This window comes from Akebia trifoliata, chromosome 4, assembly GCF_017979445.1.
Source record: "Akebia trifoliata isolate Shusen 1 chromosome 4, ASM1797944v1, whole genome shotgun sequence".
Taxonomy (NCBI): Eukaryota; Viridiplantae; Streptophyta; class Magnoliopsida; order Ranunculales; family Lardizabalaceae; genus Akebia; species Akebia trifoliata.
Window position 1 is genome coordinate 9,848,375 of NC_141378.1, and position 21,355 is coordinate 9,869,729.

A 21,355-nucleotide genomic window follows, 5' to 3' on the forward strand; every position below is an offset into this window, starting at 1 on the left:
TTTTGATTTTTGGCATCTTAAGGAGGCTTTGAAGGTTCAAATCAGTCCCTGAATCCCACTCCCCACATTTATCACAATTGAAATGCCAATTCTTCCTTAACCGCTTGAACTCACTAATTTCGTAAAAGAAAAAAAAAAAAAAAAGGATTTTCAACATTTTAATTGAGTTTCATCAATTCCATTATGACATAAATGATTTGAGAAAAGAGAAGAGTCATTTTCTAGGATTTTTCTTCAAGTATTTTAAAGACATGTACAAAATTAATATTTTTTCATTTTTTTTTCTTACAAAAATCGAAAAATAATAGTTCTCTTGGTTTGAAATCATCTAAGACAAATCATCATACAAAGTTTTTAGTATCTTTCCATGTATTTTTGTTGAAAAACTTGAAAAATAAAAATGGATGAGTTTTACCAATGTCGAATTCACCACTTTTTATTATCAAGTTTGATATATTTTTTTAAATTGTCGAATTCAACAATAAAAAATATCAAACTCAACAATATAAAATGGTGAGTTCAACAATAGAATGTGGTGAGGTTAACAACAAAAATGTTAACTTCGATAGTACATAAAAAGTGGTGAGTTCGATAATAATGAGGGACCACTAAGAAATGCTAATTTACTAAATTGATCATCAAGGTAACGCCCAAAACTTAAGATTATTGAGAAAGAAACTCCACCATCAGTGTTATTTAAGTAATTTTCCTAAAAAAAAAAAAAAAACATTCTTAACGAGATTGTAGTTGCACTACGAGCACACCTACACCTACACCTACACCTACACCTACACAACCTAGAATTGATGTGTCGTAAGTAAAAGTTTAATCTATCTATAAATATATTCGGCGCGAAAAAAATGGATGAGAGGCTGCAGACACCTCGGCGAAGGTGCGAGGGCACAACCATGGGAGCCATCGTTCTTGTCTTATCGATCTCTGTCCCTGCCTTTGAAGCGGCCTTTTTCACTCCTGGTACCCTCTCTATCTTGTTTTCGAATTGATAGAATTCCAATGCTAACATCTTGAATTACTTGATGGTTGCTTAAGATTATCATTTCGGTCTATGAATTGTATCTGTTTTTTCGTTTTTCTTTAGAATCTAATAATTGTAGATCGATTTCGAATGAGTTAATTAACGTTTTTCCCCCTAATCATACGGATGGATTTTAGTTGTTTGGTTCATTAGGGCACATGATTAAGAAGCAGAATCCACTGGTCATCCTTTGAATTTTTGTTATATGAAACTGGAAATCCACTTATTTTGTTTTTATCTTGGAACCCAATTTGGTTTAGATCATCGGTAATTTTAACTTTTTGTGAAATAGTTGAATAATTTTCATGCACCTCTCATGGTATTAGGTTCAAGTTTGATTCCATTGCCGAAGCTCACTTTTAATTTTTTTTAATGAATTTGTTGGTTAAAAAAATGGATATAAACAATCTTTGTACTTAACAAACTCTATCCCCAAATCTTTCCTTTTGTTGTTTACATTCGCTACTTCCAGATTTTTAAGAAGAAAGTTTATTCTTTTATCTCTCCAATCTTTCAATTTATATAGGCAATACTTATTGCAGACTCTTTTAAACAAGTTGGGACATTTTTTTTTTATAGTGGTAATAGCTCGGGTTGATGTCAAGTATTTCAGCTTTGTGTAGATAGCCTTTTTTTTTTCCTCCTTTACTCCTTCAATGTTAGTATGGGGTATTTTTCCTTTGATTCTTATATATAAATATATACTTATATAAAATTAGAAATGGAGAGAAGAAGAAGGGAATCCTAACAAAATTGTGGGTTGAATTTGATAAATTTTTTTAGTTTTATTTTAACACAAGTGTAAGAGTGTGGATAAGGCTAGTGTGTGTAAAATTGCTTTGATACTAATTGATGTGTTGTGCAGTGAAAATACGGCAAAGTCTTGTAACCATTAGGCCCCAATGTTACTCGAATTCCAATAGGAATTCCGTAAGTGTTATATACCTTGCAAGCAATAGCTTGTTGTAAACATGGATAAGGGTTTGTATGTATGTGCATGGGGAAGACAGGGCGAAGTGGATCAGACTCCTGATTTAAAATATAAGACGATTATATGTTTGAGCGTCATTTTGGAAAGGTAGAAGGGAAGAAGACGAGAATTAGGTTCAAGAGGGGAAAAAAAAAGGGACAAAAGAGGATGAGAAAGGGTTAGAGTCCCCCATACAAGGCAGAAGGTGAGGGTTAGAAATTATCTCTCCTTGCTTTGTTTTCCGAGTAGCTTATTTACAACCAAACATGTGTGAGATGCCCTTATCTCATCCAACGATTTGCAATGTGATGAATTTCTTAGATAAAGAGTTGAATGTGCGATTGTGTGGGTTGCAATTATATCTTGGTCTCCAAACTTGATTCCTTATTGTCCTTCCCACATTGATTGTGCTTTTCCAACTCGTGCATAGCCAGTCAACGTGTGTGTGCACCATTTACGTAGCCCCTCACAAAGGTTATGAAGACCTCTGTGGCGAGTGACTCTTGATGCAGATCATTGTGACACATCGACGAATGTGAGATAAAAGCAACCTCGATTGTCAGTAGGTACCCCATGGGAGTTACACAATGACAATCTTGACAATCAATATGCACCTTAAAGGGGCAATGACGACCTTTGTTTGAAAACATCACTACATGGAGGGGAAATGTGCCCAAAAGGGTCCGTGGCGATGGAAAAAAAGTGAAATAAAAAAGTAAAGTCTTAAAGACAAGCAAGCAGGAAGCATGTGATAAATGCAATCTTCACTTGAAGGTGCTATCACATGGAGACAAAATAATGTCGGAGAAGATAAACAATCATGATCACAGGGCGCTAGGAAGCTAATAAGCATCTAAAAAGACAAGCAGTCGCATGTAAAACATGATATTGGCTAAGAGGTGGCATAGCTTGGAGGTGGAAATAATGCATGGGAAGGCAAACGATTGTGACTATAAGAGCGCCAGAGGGCCAATAAATGTTGGAAAAGACGAACAATCACAAAAGCGCGATCTTCACTCATAAGCGACTTTGTCCAAGGTGAAAATAATGCTTGAGAAGGTAGGCCACTGTGGCTAAGGAGCAACTGATTGTAGTTATAAGAGTGCGACTGAGCCAATAAGTGTTTGAACACAACAAAACAAAAAAAAAAGACATTTGCAAAGATGTAGCATCAACTAGTGGTGGGAATAAAACCTGTGAAGCCAAGCAATTGTGGCTATAAGAGGCAGAGGGAGCCAAGAAGCATCTGCGATGATCTTATTGTTTAACAAACATATATCAACCTAATTGAAAACTCATATTTAAAGAAATATATTTATGGTGTCACGTCAATCTCAAGTTTGACAAACTGTTGTGCGTGGTAGCAGACCCGTTTAATCAAGCGTTATGTATGGTGCCTCGGTGGTCTCAAGGAGAACATGATTGCCAACATTGATTTTCGGCCTTATGATCACGTAGATTTACATTATAGTGTTAAGAGAGTGTTTCATCCTGATGCTATTTCTTTTATGGTTATGTAGCATAATGTGCCTGATGATGCATCCTTGGTGGGTATATCTGATGTATATGGCATAAGTGCTTTTCGAGTTCATCACCCAACTTTCATTTGTGAACTATCTAATTTGTATTATTAATTTGCAACTATATATAACATAGGATTAAAAAAAAAAAAATTTTGATAGAATAATTTGAAACTGATGTTTTGAGACATGTAGCATATAATAATAAGGATATGAATTGATCTTACACCATGATGATGGTGATAGCAAGTAGCAACATGTTGGACCCAGGCAAGTAAAGATGGATGGGTGTCAGTGTGACCTGTTGGGTCTAAGCCAATGAAGTGTGTGTCATGAGAATGAGAGTATTGACCTATGGACCTCTATTTTGTTGAGAGCAAATTGCAGTTTACTTACTACACAATGGTCACATAATACTTCAATCTCTACTTTAATACAAGTACATAATCGAATTAATTATATTGGTCAATCCTCCATTCATATTGCCCACGTGCAAGAAATTCTCTTAAGAATTTTGTTACTCTCCAAGTAATTTGATCAAAGTAAGTTTTCTTGGTTGACAGCGTAGTATACGGTTGGTTGATATTTCATATTCATCACTGAATGAATTTCCTGGAACAACATGAGAATCCAATTGCCCCTTTCTTCTTTGTAGAAATAAGTTTGTACTGCCTTTTCTTGTTCTTATCGTGTAGCATCCACTTGATCTTTTCTTGATTTGGTCTATGGTAATGATGAATTTTACTCTTAATTATAGGATATTCTTGGTGATCTGCAATCCAAACATAAGTATCCATGAGCAATCCTTTGGTTCTACTTCTGTGCATGTGTATCCAAATATTGCATTTGAGGTGAGAATTGGTGTTAAGTCAGATCAGTTATCCTTTTGAGTCTTTATTGCCACCCCAGATTTTTGGGATAAGGCTTTTATGATGATCATGTGTTGAAACATTCACAAAAGAATTTTTTTTTGAACATTTCACCAAATAAGGAATCTACTGATTAAATCGTCAAATCATCCCCCCCCCCCCCCTCCCCTCCCCAACTAATTTAAAGGTTTTAACTTATTTTTTGTTTTTATTTTTCCGAAACCCTCCCAACTCTGAATCATGTATCTTTCCATGTACCTTACCTTCTTTTTTATTTTAAGGTTTATTGATTTTTTTTTTTTTTTGTAACCATAATTTCCCCCCAAAAAATAGATCATCTTCAACCACTCATTTTTACCCATCAACCTCAAAATTATATCTTCTTCAACTTTCAAATCTCAAGAGCAAGATAGGATTTTAGGGAGGGAATTTTGGAAAGACCCAAAAACATCAATTGTATAATCCCTGGAATTTACCCATTTTTCTTAAACTTTCCTGGATTTATGTGAATTAAATTGAACTGGCCCCCAAGGAATAATTGCTTAATTCAAAATTGTTTACTAATGCTCATGATGAGTAGTGTAAGCTAACAATGCCATTGTTGTAACATCTTATCAGGTTATGAAAAATGGTTATATTGCCATAGTTACACTCGTCCAATCATGATGACTTTTTTTAGGTATGTTGCTTTTGCCCATCTTTCTTTGTCATTGATTTGTGCCTATTAGATGTCTATGCTGATTCTTTTCTATTTTTTTCCCTCGTTGCTTTTATCTAGATTTAAAATCTCGTCTGAAGGCAACTAGGTCATGTAAAAAACCAAGACTGTCGTAATTGAGACAACCCGAAACATTCTATGTTTCCGGGTCAATGTTTCATTATGGTATTGACCAAAACATTCTGAGACGATACTAACTTTAAACCATGATTTTTATGTTAGGCAATTTTCACATCATTAGAAAAGTCTCAGGGGCTACATGTGGATTGTAAAAAGGGAAAATCTTATCCTCCGACTTCAGTTATGAATGAAGCTTTTTTGACTCCTAGTTACATTTTCTATACTATGTCCTGTGTCTTTACCATAATAGTGTGTATATATATATATATCAATGTTTTAAAAATTGGACCTGACCGACGGTTCATCCGAGAATTCATTTGTTTTTTTTCTTTTTAAACCAATAGTTCAACTGTGAAAATCGTCTTTTGACTGGTTTTGAAAATTTTGAAAAAAATTTTAAGTGCTCAACGAGATTGACATTGAACTTGAAGATTCATTCTTATATTCTCTTGCTAAAAATAAGTGAATTTTTTTAGAAAATCTGAAAAGTAATTATTTTAGATTTTTGATAATTTTTTTATTATCAAATAAATGTAGAAACCTACTAAAACTCTTAACAACTAGATTAATAATAAAATCTGTAAATTTATTAAATTATTTTTATTTTTTAGGGATCTTTAAATAAATAAAATAACTTTAATATATAATACTAAAGCCTATAAAAAACAAATATATAATACTAAATAAAAAACATCCGACGATTTTTTACTTTTTTGGTATAGTTTTTTTAGGGATCTTTAAATAAAAAATAATCTTTTTAAATCTTAACTATATAAAAAATCTCCAACAATTTTTATTTTTTTAGCTTTTCTAATTTTTGTTATCAAATATTAGTTCAAAATATTTTTTAAAGGACTTTTATATAATGTGAAAAATTGAAAATCGATGAACATTGAATAAGCTTCAAAGCTTTGGAAGGAAAACAATTGTTAAGGTATTTTATTTTTTAATCTTGTTATTTTTGTTGATTTCTTCATAAGGATTTATGTAATTTTAATTTTTTAAAAATGTTTTGCTTTGATTTCATAGAGGTTTTTCATGAACGTTATTTCTTAATCTCTTGATGTTTTGGTTATTTATCAAGAATTTCATTAACTTTTCCAAAGTTGAGTGTTAGGACTCTTATTTAACTTCATCATGCATTACCAAGTATGTGATGGAGTTAAAGAAACTGAAATTAATCTTTATGATCGTTAGTCTTTATTTGTTTAATTTTGTTGTAAGATAATAATCCTTCATCTATTAGGTATGATTAACGTTCTAATTAAATTAATGTTACATGTTTTTAGTTGATAGAATGTTAAAACCTAGTGTAACTCCCATTTTTGTCAATTTTAATGCCAATCGAAATAAATATAACAATTATTAATAGGAAAATTTGAAAATTTGGATGACTTAATGGGAAAATGAAGTATTATTCTTAAATACAATTATAGTGCAAAAACCTGTTATGGGGGTGAAATACATCGAATGAAAGAACATCTAGGAAAAAAAAAATGGATGCCAAAGCTTGTACAACAGTTCATGCAGAGGTGCAATATTAATTGATTGTTGTCTAAAGAATATTATAAAAGAGAACAAAGAAATTGTGATATGTCAGAAATGAGTCGCATGACTGTACATGATGAGACAAGTGAAGAAGATATTCACATGCCTAAGACTAAGAAGAGCGAAAAGTCAAAAGAAAAGAAAGGGATGGGTAAATTTTTGGGTCCACGGACAACTCCAAGTTCACAATTAGGAATTAAAAGTGCATTACAACTTCAAGTTCACAATTAGGAATTAAAAATGCATTGGCAACAAACGATAAGATTTTGGAGGTAAATTCAACTATTGAAAAATGGATGTATGATGCATCCCATTCAATAACTAACATCCAATAAGAAAAAAAATTTAACATTAACTTAAAAATTATCCATATAAATGTAAAAAAATGTCATTTTATTTATACTTAAATTCATCTTTATTCATTAATAAATCTATAGTAAAACCCTCAACTCAAATAAATCAAATTTAAATATATCTAATATTTCTAAATGGTTCAAATTCAAATATAATCCCTACCCTTCCAAGTTCTTACTACTCATGTAATCTATAAATAATCATCATTTTGATTTTGATTTTTTATTTTTTTGATTGATAAGCAATCATTATTTTGATTTTCATCATTCCCAATAGTTGTAGCATCCTCTCTTTGTTGTTCCACCATACGCAATAATCCCGTCATGCCTACAAAAAGAATTATAAATTATTTTATATTCACTTTTGTATCAAACTTATACATTTTTATTTTCAATCAAAGTAATATTTTTTTTTACTTGTATCTTCATTGACTTGATCTCCATCTAGGAGATGATTTGTCTCCAACCAATTTTCTACTTCTTTTTCTTGAAGTAAAGAAGGTATAGTCTCTACTATCAAATTTTCTAGTACGTCCATATCTTCAAAAGATATATAGGATCAAAGCACTTATTTTTCTTAGTTATCCTGTAAAAATAATTTTAATCAAAAGTTAATTAATCAATGATAAGATTTAAATCAAAACTATGTAAAATGCATAATATATTTTAGTGCAAAACTTAAAAAAAAAATGTAACTATTAAAAAACAATGACATTCAACTTATAAATGCCTAAATAAATTTTCTCTTGCTGATTTGATAAACATAAATTATATTGAACAAATAAAATATCATTGAGCCATACATTCATTTTCCAATAGTTGAATCGACTTCCAAAATCTTATCATTTGATGTAAAATGCAATTTTAATTCCTAGTTGTGCACCTGGAGTTGTTTGTGGAGCAAAAATTTTATCCATTCTTAGTTCTAGTCATGTGAAAATTTTCTTCACTTGCCTCGTCATCTACAATCATGAGACTCATTTTTAACATATCACAATTTCATTTTTTCTATTTTATAATATTCTTAAGACTACAATCAATTTGATATTGCACATATGCAAGAATTTTCGGACAAACTTTGACATCCCTTTCTTTTTCCTTAGATGTTCCTTCATTTGATATATTTCGCCCACACAATAGATTTTTTGCACAATATTTGCATTTAAGAATAATCATTCTTTTTCTTGTTGAGTCATCCAAAATTTTACAGTTTTCCCATGTAATATCTGTCTTATTTCGAGTGGAATTAAGATTGACAAAAGTGGGAGTTGCACTAGGTTCTGACATTCTATCAAATTCAAAGCATGTAAAATTAATTTAATTAGAATATTAATCATAACTAATACATCAATGATTATTATCCAACAAATAAATAAATAAAGATTAGTGATCATAAACATTAATTTCATTCCTTTAATTCCATCGTATGTTTGGTAATACATGATGGAATTAAATAAAAATCTTAACACTCAACTTTGAAAAAATTAATCGAATTATTAATAAATAACCAATACATCAAAAGATTAAACGTTAATGAAGAACCTTTATAGAATCAAAGTAAAATATGAAAAAAATAAATTAAAATTACATAAAATCCTTATGAAGAAGTCAACATAATAAAAAAGATTAAAAAAATAAAATACTTAAACAATTTTTTCCCCAAATCTTTATTTTTTTCCAAAGCTCAAAGCTTATTCAATGTTCATTGATGTTCAAATTTTCACTTCATGTAAAAGTTAAAAAAAAAAGAAAAAAGGTTTGTAACTTTATCTATTTATTTAAAGATCCCTAAAGAAAAAAAAAATTTAAAAATCATTTGAGATTTTTTATTTAGTACTTTAGATTTGAGAACTTTTTAATTCATTTAAAGATCTTTAAAAGATAAAAGTAATAAAATAAATTTATAGATTTTATTTATTAATATAGTTGTTAGAGTTTTAGTTTTAGTAGGTTTGTATATTTATTTGATATTAAAAAAAATATTATAAATCTAAAATAATTAATTTCCAGACTTTCTAAGATTTTTCACTGATTTTTAACAAGAGAATCTAAGAATGAGTCTTCAAGTTCAACGTCAATCTCATTGAACACTTAGTTTTTCCAAAACCGGTCCTTTACAAAGGACGGTTGTTTTCAAGGTTGAACCAATGGTTTTAAAAATGCCAATGGTTCTTAAATTAACAACGGTTTTGAAAGAATTGAACCGATAATTATGAAATTTCCAGTCCTACCCACTCAGACCGTCAGTCTGAACCGATTTTTAAAACATTGCCTTTTTCTTGTTGAACGATCGACATTGTACTGCATAACCCAGTGCACTACGTCTAGAATGTCTGCTCCCCATCACGGTCATACACATCCTCTGTATATCACACAAACTATAGCTTTGTCTTTTCTAATCATTATTCAGGGCTTAGTTTAATGACTTATCTTTTTGAATTTTTTTAGGATAAAACTTCGATGACGATGACTAGCTTTTATCCTTTTAAGTTAGAGCCTTGAACCGTCTAGAACTTTCAAAATATCTTATCGAGTACCATGAATGAGTTTATGCATTGATTTACCAGCAATAACTCAACTTGTGTTCCGAACCTGAAATATTTTCTTGTTTTAGGGGAGATTGTCTCTGCCTTTAGCACATTCAGCCTTCGTTCTTCTCAGTCCGTTTTGATACCAAATCTTGAGCTCCCTGTTAAAAGCATAAAATAAATTTTGTTATCTATATTCTTAATAGATAACCATTTCAAAATTTAAACTTAAGTCCTAACTTAATCACTGTGGTGTGCCCGATGTGCTTTTAATGTTTTTCATTAATTTGAGTTTTGTGGATGATTCCATTTTCACAGGGATCACTTAGTTATTCTGGACATTCATTTGGTTTTGGTGCATTTTTTGCTCCCATTCATCATTTCTACTAAAAGCAACTATATACAAAGTGTACAGTAATGTAGGAAATAATATTAATATGTACAGTTGTATCATATATTTGTGGGTGATTTAGAGTTTAGACATACCTCTCAACGTTTTGGTGAATATTTGAGATAAAAGCCCTGAGTTTTCAAAGTAATGACTGCCCCTTGAACTTGGTCTTCTCTGTGAGAGTAAAATAGAAAATGACCTAAGTGCCTCATCGTCAACTTATAGCCAAAAACCTTTGATTTTTATCTAAAATATTGTTCATCTTAAAGCACTACAATCTCTAAGATGAATTCCTTTTAACCTCCTTCATCCTCGTATTCTTCACCCTCTTGTAGAAAACCCCTTGATTTTTCTTTCCAAAGTATTCATTGTCTTTTACTTTCCCAAAAATTTTACCTTCAAGAGGTTGAAGATGGCATTTTTTGGGAAGAAAAATCAGAGGTTTTTATTTTTGCTACAAGTTGAAGTGAAGGACAAGGTTATGGTCTTGTGGAACCTGATGATTCTGGTAATCAAGGAGTAATTATTATTTTTCATACTTACGCTACTGAAATGTAAAATCATTATTAATTTTTGTACTTATGCTACTGATACGTAAAATCCTAATTACCAATTGATGGTATGAATATCTCTTCATTAGGTGATAGGGTGTACTTTATATAAAGAGTTTTCACTTCATAGTGGAATCTGTGTGGATCCATGGACGTACTTCAATCATGAAGGAGCCATGTTAATCCCTGTGTTTATTTTTCTACATTGTTCTTGTCTTGATTCTGTATAAACCTCTTAAAGGAAGACTGATGTTAAGAGGTGTATGCAGGGGCGGATATAAGGGTACTTGGCTTCACAAGTATTTTTTATAACTAATAAGATTTATATGTTAGTGCGTAAAACAAAACAAAACAAAATCCGCGGCTATTTCCCCTGCACTTAGATAAAATCCTTAGACCCTGGTTCTGGCCCTTGGTGCATGGCATCAGTTTGGAATCCATGGTATCTCAAATATTTACGAAAATGTGGGATTAGGGTAATGGCCCGAATCAAATAAAATCCTTGACCCTAGTTCTGCCCCTTGGTGCATGGCATCAGTTTGGAATCAATGGTATCTCAAATATTTATGAAAACGTGAGATTAGGGTAATGGCCTGAATCAAATAAAATCCTTGCCCCTTCCCTTGTGCATATGGCATCTGAAATATTTACGAAAATGTGGGATTAGGGTAATGGCCTGAATCAAGTGGATTGATGGACCACTTATGGTAAGAAAATATGAAGTTCATTCATTCATTCAGTGAGGATCATGTTTTATGATGTACATCGGTATCATCTAATAAATTTCCATAATGTCAGTAGGGCCCACATCATTAGCATTGATTCATAGATGACGGTCAAGATTGAAAAAAAGGTGATAGGCCTAATTTGCAGTTGTAAGAAAAAGATTGAACATCACCAAGTGTTTCATTAATGTTTGATCCAGTTCTGGTGGGGCACTGCTGGATCATCACATGCTTGAGTCACGTGACTCGCCAAACTAACACAAAAACGGTTGGTCAGCAACTTAACGGTACTAACACAAAAACGGTTGGTTAGCAACTTGACGGTTCGGACTAGGAGTCTTGTGATTGTTGTTATAAGGATCCGAAGGGTCTGATTTTGAGGGGGCCGCCCGCCCGTTTCAAATTTTGAAGAAACCCTCTTCGTTATAAGACACGTGGGGTTTTGAATTTATTTCATGCCTACATTTATAAAAAAAAAAAGTTGAAATATCACCTTAAAAATTCCACGTGTAATTCAATGGAGAGGGTTCTTTTAAAATCTTGAAGGGGCCGCTACAAATTTTTCCGGATCCGGATCCGGATCCGAATCCTTAATGTTAGCTGAAGAGTTGTTCGGTTGAGTGTTAATTGTCACGAACCCGTGTTTCACTCAAGATGTACGCTACTGAGCTAATTTCCTTTGTATTTATTGAAAGTTTTTATTTCCCAGTTTCTCCCCAAGTCATTTATCCATCTATCTATATGCTATTTAGCAGTCTTTGGGTCCACTATTGACATGGATATCTTCTTATTAGTTACTGAATTTTCTATGAGAAATTCTCATTGCACCCACTGATTTTGCCAACTATAATACCATTGTAAAGAGATAAATTTTAAAGAAATAGTGAAATGACCAAATTGACCTTAACAAAAAAATTCTCACACCTACTGATTTTGCCAACTATAATACCATTTTAAAGAGATAAATTTTTTAAAAAAATAGTGAAATGACCAAATTGACCTTAACAAAAAAAATTCTCAGACCTAAAAAATACTACTTTTTTTGTTCAGTAAGAATTTACCGAAATTTTTTTGTTGTGACACGATAGGATCCTACCGAGTGTATCTGAATGAATTCGGTGGCAACCTACTGAGCGTGACACGATAAGAGTCTATCGAATCTCTGTTGGAGAATTTGATACTAGCCTATTAAATGAACTGGGGAACAGAGAAAAGCGGATTTTCTCTTTCAATCCCTACAAATTGGGTTTGTTCTAGAGTAACAAATCACAAATTTGGACAAATCAAAATTTGGAAACCCAATCTTTCTTTACTTTTCTCTTCTTTCTGTTTTTTTTGAGAAAAATTGTGCAAACTAATGGCACAAAAATCACCAATTTGGATGATTTTTTGTGTGAAGATCTATCATGGGCATGCTCTTTGGGCCCACGTATTCATGAATGTTAATCGCACACTTTACTTGATCAATACACATGACCAATATTTGTGACAAACACCAAAGATTTGTACACCTCAGTCATCTATAACTTTTACACATGGCTCTCTCAACTTTGCATCTTATCAAAGAGCAGAAAGAAGGTTAAAACAGTGAAACTTCCTTGTAACGATTGCCCACCTTCTTCAAAGCTTCTCTCTCTTTTGGTTTCTCATGGATGAAAAAAAAGAGAGTTTATGTTCTCTTTCAGGCATCCACCTCACTAATAACCAAACAGATTTCAGAAAGGATGTGCCCTTGAGTTGGACATGACAGTGGGGGCCGACATATGGCTGCAAAGCCAAAAATGTCGATCTTCATGCGTAGGAGAGAATAAAACTCTTTTTCTTTTTCGCTTTGAGTGTGATAAGTTTTTAGTAGTTGATGCTCACTTGGTAGATTGAAGACAAAACCCGAAAAAATGTTTCATTTAGACAACCCCCAACATTTTGGTGAATATTTTAGATACCTCCTTTTTTTTTTTTTTTTTTAAATGATGACATGTGCCTTGACCTTGGCCTTCTTTAGCATATTAATGAAAAATGACTGAAATGCTCTCATCTTTAACGTGAGTTTTATTTCCAAAACAAGTCATCTTTAAATTCTTGGGTAAATTCTTTTTGTACCAGTATTTTCTTCCGTAAAAGATTCTATCTATTTCAACTTTCAAACTTCAAGAGCAAGATTGAATTTTTGGAGTGGTAAAAGATGATGTAATATATTGGGGAGAAAATCCGCCCTTTTCTACGAGGGATTAATGTGAAGTTGAGAATGATGGATCCAAAATAAGGTTGAATAGTTTACAAGTAATTTATCATAGATGAAGAGTTTCCAAACAAATTATGTTTCGGAGAAAAAGATAAAAAGGTGTTTTTCCTAGAATTGAAGATGAGGGCATTTAGATAATTTTCATTGCCTATATTGTAAAGGATGCTGGTCAAGGGGTATCTTATTTATTTGAAAAGTCAGGGGTATCTCAAATATTCATCTAAACTTGGAGAGGTTATACCTAAATCACCTAAAATAAAAGAAAGAAAGACAAAAGGTTAAAGAACGATAAGATGTGAGTCACACATGCATGTCTCCACTTGCCGTCTGATCTCTTTATGATAGAAGAAAAGAAACCTCTAAAGAGTGTGGGCCCCACTATGACTCATAGTAGATTAACAACACTTAACAAGTTAATCTCCAATCGTAGGGATATCAAGGCCAAGCCCTCTTACCATCACATTGATTAGATGATCCTAATCTCATCACACTAAAAAGATCTTATTTACCCGTAATAGTGATCAACACTTGAGTTTTCTTTCCGCCCACCAACCGCATTTTCTTCAAGTTCCAACTGTTTTGTTGACATGCGTTGAGGACCACCGCTCTATTTCTTTATCCCATAAATATTTTACTTTATTCATTATTCTTTTTACTTTTTTTTTTTAATTCAAATTATAGTACCAGTTACTCCATAATTTCACATGGCACATTAGAACATTGGGTTGAAACTTGTTGAGTCGACTCAACTCTATTGGATTTTGAGGCGACTTGGCTTCAAAGCTTGATGGAACTAACTCATTAACTTGGCAAACTCAGGTAAAAGATGCACTGACTTGATCAAAATTAAGCTTCTTCCAGTTGTGCATCTATATTTAATATTTTTTTATGAGTCGTGAGTTTTTTGACTCCTCCTTTGATATACGCTCTCTAATGTGACATGGACTAGAACCATAGATTTTTTTCCTAGGGATACACAACTGTACATCCCCATAAATGTGTGCAGTTGTGTATTCCAATGAAAAGAATCTATGATTCTGGCACAAACAACATCAAGGGAACGTATGTTAGAGGGCCCCCCTCAGAAAATCATTATTCTTTTTTTTCTTTTATCGAGAACAAAATATAGATTTTATTAATTATTTTAAATATTTAAAATTATTTTGATAGATTTAGTTTATTTTTATTTGACTTGTGAGTAGCCAACTTGACTCAATTGACAATCAAATCCGGTCGTTGAGTTACAAAACTATTCTTTAAAATACCCTAGAGACAAATAGAATGACTTTGGATTGGCTTAACATATTGGAATGTTTCCGGTGGGATAATCTGATTTTGGGCAAGAATAAAACAAGATATCCTTAAACATTAAATACCTAAGGAATGATTTTCTCATAAAGTAATTTCAAAATTTTCAATTAACATTATGGAAGCATGAAAAAATTAAATGATTCCGATGGCTTCACTAGTAATCCTATGCCTAATGATTCCGTTGTTTTGACTCATGATCTTCGATTGTACATGATGATTCGAAACAAACATGTGTTAGATATATTCTAATATAATACAAACAGATAGTCATGCAATACATCTATAACTTTAAATTAATGTATCAATTCTGTCAAAATTAAATCTGACTTGATTATCGAAGTAGTCTCAATTTTTCTTTTAATAGATACATTGCCTCTGGACAAAGTTAATCATACCAAATATTAAATTAATTACGCCTAAGACCATCACTTGTTCTTTTCTTATGCTCTGTTGATCCACTTGTTTAGAAGATATATGAACAGAGTAAAGAAGTGAAACTGAAACATGCTTTATCGAGGTTAAAGGGGACCCCACCACATCCTAACTCCTAAACCCTTTTGTGGTTGAGTAGTGGGCTCATGTTCATGATGCATGTGAGTTTAACTGACACTCACAGTGGTGTCGGCGCTAATGCTCACACACCCCCCACCCCTTAAGACCCCTAAAACCTAAAACCTAAAACCTAACCTCTCCTTTCTCTCCTCCTCGTGATCACATCAACCCTTGCCCCTTTAATACCTTATAAATTTCCCACCAAAATAACTAACAACCACTCAAACACAATATCACCAAACGACGACACCATGAGACCTTCTTCCCCTCTCCATCATTTCCTTCATGTTTTGATTCTTGTTCTAGTTCTTGAATCACCCCTAATGATCAAGTCTGCTAATCATGATTACTATGATGCATTGTCTAAATGTATTTTATTCTTCGAGGGTCAACGATCTGGGTTCCTCCCACAAGACCAACGACTCAATTGGCGAGCAAATTCGGGTCTAGCCGATGGTTCGGGTAACGGGCAAGAGCTAACAGGTGGATACTACGACGCGGGGGATAATATCAAGTTCGGGTTTCCGATGGCCTTCACGACGACAATGTTGGCATGGAGTGTCATCGAATTCGGAGAATTGATGCCACCCAATGAGCTTCGGAACGCTTTGGTTGCAATTCGATGGGTCACAGATTATCTTCTCAAGACTGTTTCACAACCTGATCGGATTTATGTGCAGGTAACGGTAATGGCATTTTCTGTAATTTTAGATTAGTGTCTGTGGGGGGGGTATTTTGGGAAGTTTAATTTGGTGGAATGTGGGGCCGGTTTTGTCTTGGAGCATGTTAGCCGAAGAACCCCGTGAGAAGAACTTTGTGGTGCTTCGTATGAGCCACGGGTTGTCAACTATTGGTATTGGGTCCCACTTGTGACTTGTCGTTGATCAAGTTCTAAGGAAATTTTTGTCCTTTTCCAGGAGTATGTTTTCTTCCCAAGAAAACTTTAGGTGGTATTTAATTTTGGTCCATTGACTCATGTGAAAACACAAACACAAAATCCAATGGCCCAGATTCATTCATATCCCCATGATATACATCTCGGAGATACTATCTCGAAGATAAATCTTAACTGTTGAATTTTGTGTTTTAAATGATCAAGATCATGTGATTTTTTTTACATGAGTCATTTGGGTCTTACTGCTGATAATGTAAAGAGATATGATACAATGTTTTAATATAAAACAATCATCATCGTCCATATGATGGTGACTTCATGATAGTCCCACGGTACTTGTAATGGGGATCTAACAAAATCATCATTTTTGTCGAAGTCTTATCTCGAAGTCATTTGGGTTGTTTGTGCAATTTTTTTTCATCCTTTCAATTATATCTACATTCACATTCCTTATTTATTCAAACTATCTTCATATTTGTAACTACTTTAATTCATATTTCTTTTTATTATTTAAATTCTTAGGTGGGAGATCCTATTATTGATCATAATTGTTGGGAGAGACCAGAAGACATGGACACAGCAAGGACAGTTTACATTGTTGACGCACCTAACACGGCCTCAGATGTGGCGGGAGAGACCGCAGCGGCTTTGGCAGCCTCTTCAATGGCGTTCAAGTCATCAGACCCAGGCTATTCCAATACACTCCTACGAACTGCAGTTAGGGTTTTCGAGTTCGCGGACAATTATAAAGGTGCTTATAGTGATAATGATGGAATTAGATCTGGTGTTTGTCCATTCTATTGTGACTTTGATGGATATCAGGCAAGTTTATCATTTAATTTGTAACTATTATATACCATCTCATACATTAAGGACCTATTTCGAATGTTGAGTTGAAAGCGAAATTAAAATCGCAACTCTCATGACTCAAACTCTAATTCACCTTTTCGATGGAAGATTGTTCATGAAAATTCCTCCAATTCCCCTAATTAGGGGAATTTTCGTGCCTACTAAGCCATCCCTACCCTTTTGGACAACATCAACTATTAATTACCTAAAAATAATCTATTCTACACAAACAACTAAATGTTGGAGTTTTTTTATATTCCAGAAAATTTGTAGAAAGACAAGAATGCCCTCATTTGTGGTCTAATTTTGTTTTTGTTTTGGTTTGGCAGGATGAGTTGCTATGGGGAGCAGCTTGGCTTAGAAGAGCATCTCAAAATGATACATATCTTAATTACATACAAAACAATGGGAAAACCCTTGGGGCTGATGACAACATCAATGAATTTGGGTGGGACAATAAACATGCTGGCCTCAACGTTCTCGTTTCTAAGGTTGGTATGAAGTTAAGGCTGTCAGCGGATCGGATTAAACCCAAAATCTGATCCGTTTCGATATAAAAATTTGGGATCTACATCAAGGATTTAGGTTCCACTAGTTACCAGATTTTATAAAGATCCAATATGATTTAAGCTTTTATTGATTCAGTGCAATCCATTAACTTTGGATATGGATCGAGGAATTCAATTTCAATAATGTTCTGATTTCTTAAGGATCCAATGTGATAACCTATCGGATTTGTTTTGGATTGACGTGCCTCAATCCGATACGATTCTGACCCGATAATATGTGACAGTACGAAAATTATATTATCCATTTTTTTTGTTTTTTGGATTAAGCACATTGAATTTATTTATATTTTGCATAATCAAATTGGATTCGATCCAATCCAAAGACGATCCAATTGTTATCAGATCGGATTTGGATCCTAAGATTGAGATCAGCATAACATAATCTAATCCAATAATGGTCCAATCCTATTCTTATCGGATCGGTTCCATGTTCAATCAAATCCTTATCGGATGGTCCTAGATCTACCCCAATCCGATCCATTGACTGCTCTAGATCTGATCCATCTCTTATCAGATTGGTTCAATATCAAACATGATCCAAATCCAAATCCAATATCCATTGTGAGAGTTATTTTGGTACAAGTCTTATAAAAACAACAAAATGTACTATAAATGGTAGATCACCATTGAATATGATTCCAGGAATTCTTGGAAGGAAACGCGTACTCTCTTGAGTCGTACAAAGCATCGGCGGACAGTTTCATGTGCACCTTAATACCAGAATCATCGTCCTCCCACATAGAGTACACCCCAGGAGGACTCATCTACAAGCCAGGAGGGAGCAATATGCAACATGTGACCTCCATTGCTTTTCTACTACTGGTTTATGCTAACTATCTAACACGTACATCACAGACCGTTAATTGTGGGAGCATCAGTATTGGGCCCACATCTCTCCATCAACAAGCCAAGAAGCAGGTACGAACCATCATAATAACTATATGTTTGGTAATTGATTGGTTTTGACGGTGATGATCCATCCTTGAGATGGGTCTCCTCAATGCTTTTTTAGACCTATAGATGCTTCATTCGTTTGGATGCCCATTGGTCAGATCCGAAATCCGATTTAATAATTTGGGGTCTGGATCGAAATCTGGGTTTCAATAAGGATCCGATTTGACAACTCATCAGAATCATATCCGATCCCAAGAAATGAGAAAGTGGGTAAATTATATTATATTTTTTTGTTTAAATATATAAAATTTAAATTTGTTTAATATTTTTATATCAAATTGAACTTGATCTGACCCAAACCCAATCCAATTTGGATCCCAATATTAAGATTTGACAAAGAGAAAATTATTTTATTAAGGGTTGGATCAGCTAAAGTTCTCCTTCTTTGGGGAAAATCTTTTCTTTGGGGCAAAGTTTTTTCCATGAGAATATATGATCAAACTCAAAACAAATTGCAATTTGTCAAACCAACTATTACATAGGTCTAGGCCCGAAATATCAATTTCTTTAAGAAAATATTTTCTTGAAAATCATACACACATCCCAAAAATAAATGTTTCTCCCTGATCTAGCAATAAAAATCCTAAGTTAAATTAGTTCAGATGTCTGTTTGGCATTATTGCAATCATTGGTTTAATGTTTTTGCGATTTGTTTGATATTATATCCAATGCACAAATAATAAATCGGACCATGTTAATATGAATAATGATTTTTTGACGCCCCCTCTAACATACACCCCCATCATAGAACCATAGTTAATATGCCTAAGGATAAATAGAATCATCAATCTTTGTCTTGTGTATCTCGAGGCAAATGTTCTAGGATTCTGTGACGGGGCGTCAAATTATCATGACTTGATTAATATTTCTTGGGTATAATATTATATTTTTCAATAATGTTAATTATTTCCAACTGTGCAGGTTGACTACATCTTAGGTGATAACCCGATGGGAATGTCGTACATGGTAGGCTATGGAAACAAGTACCCACAACGCATTCACCATCGAGGGTCCTCGATACCATCAATAAAGGACCATCCCCAATTCATCGCATGTAAGGAGGGCACTATTTACTTCAACTCATCAAATCCTAATCCTAACATCCTAGTCGGGGCTGTGGTTGGAGGACCAGGAGAAGACGACATTTACGAAGATGACAGGGCAGATTTTAGGAAATCCGAGCCCACTACCTACATCAATGCTCCTTTGGTTGGTGCCTTGGCCTACTTCAATGCAAACCCTAACCCTAATTAAACACACTAAAACAAGTACAAAACAATACAAAGTAGTAAAAAAATGTCTCTCATCTTGTGAGAAACAAAGAAGGAAGAGGCTTGTTATAATACCTTTTTTCATGTTTTAGTATAATGTCTCACAACATATCAGGTTGAAGGGAATGCTTTTGAAGTAAAAAAAAAAAAAAAGCACTTCTTTATGTTATGTGTTTCTAAAGAAAGGGTTATTAATGTAATTTTACGTTGTAATTGGTGGCTGGAATCTCCTAATAAGAGGATGGGGCCCTTGTTTTGTTTCTTGATATTTTGTCGCGTTGTTTGATATCCGTACCGAGAGACTATTGTGTTGGAACGTAAGGAACATGGAGCATCTACACGAAAAGCCCTATTCTTAAGATGATAGGGTGGGCCCTAAAGTCATCCAAAAGTTTAAATATAATACAGGTGCTTCACCTAATTCACATACTTGTGGGGTCTACCTATTGAGACAAATTAAAAGAGAACATACCTATCTGTTATAATTTTATTACAAAAATTGCCTTGCTTTTTAGAGTCCGACTAGTCTAATTAAGTTCAGTTAAGTTTGTAAGGATTTCACCCTCACTAAGAGTCTTTGAACTCAAATTGTGGCATCCAAAACCATGATCCAATGCTTTGAGGATGTATTGAGTTGAAAGAAATTTCAAAACATAACTATTTTTTACTGTTGAATTTTAATTATAAGTTTGAGAGTTTTGTGGAAGTCTAGTAGTCATCCATTTTCAAAATCTTGGATCAAGTTCAAAGATATATATATATATATATCTTTGAATATAAGTTTTTCGAAACAACTTAGAGGTTGAGGTGGTAATCCATTTGAGTAAAACGACCCTTAGAAATACTCAAATCTTTACTAATTTAGTTAGGAAAATGTTTCTCCTTACTTTATCAAGTTTGGTACACAACAAATCTTGCTTTATGAATCAGGCTAGCATGATTAATTTATTCAGACAATAAAATCTTACCAAAGGTAGTTGGGCCAACATGGATTAAAAAATATTGGCAATCCAACGCTCCATCCTTCTAAATTTTAAGGAAAAATTCAAATTCAATGGTAAAAAATTCGGAAAAAAAAAAAAAAAAAAAGAGATCCCTTTTGATCTTGATCGACGATGTTGAAAATGGAGGGTTATCAAACTCCTAAATTTAAAATTAAAATTCAACGACTAAAATTAATTAATTTTTTTTTTTAATTCTTCTCAAAAATTTTAGAATTTTGTCCTTTATAACCTTGTGGCTTCAAATCATATTTTTGGACACCACAAATTAATGCAGTTAGGATCCCCTACAAGGTATGTCAAGTAACAAATTAATCCCATCAATTTGAATTTTATGACATGGATCCCCACTCCAAGGTTTGGTGGCTAACAAATTTGATAA

At 33.3% G+C, this 21,355-nt stretch overlaps 1 protein-coding gene across 2 annotated transcripts; it reads left to right on the plus strand.

The window, feature by feature from the left end:
* The first annotated feature begins 793 nt into the window (after window positions 1-793).
* LOC147403655 (endoglucanase 23-like) lies at window positions 794-20,051 on the plus strand. 2 transcript variants are annotated; one of them, XM_086439325.1, is made up of 8 exons: window positions 794-975; window positions 4,284-4,377; window positions 5,014-5,074; window positions 15,821-16,114; window positions 16,852-17,151; window positions 17,508-17,669; window positions 18,390-18,665; window positions 19,623-20,051. In XM_086439325.1, the coding sequence occupies exons 4-8, from the start codon at window positions 15,962-15,964 to the stop codon at window positions 19,953-19,955; spliced, it is 1,224 nt and encodes a 407-aa protein (XP_086295451.1). In that variant the 5' UTR covers window positions 794-975; window positions 4,284-4,377; window positions 5,014-5,074; window positions 15,821-15,961; the 3' UTR covers window positions 19,956-20,051. The 2 variants fall into 2 exon arrangements, with proteins under 2 accessions (XP_086295451.1, XP_086295450.1); XM_086439324.1 differs by lacking the exons at window positions 794-975; window positions 4,284-4,377; window positions 5,014-5,074 and having other exon boundaries at window positions 11,530-16,114.
* The last annotated feature ends 1,304 nt before the right edge of the window (window positions 20,052-21,355 follow it).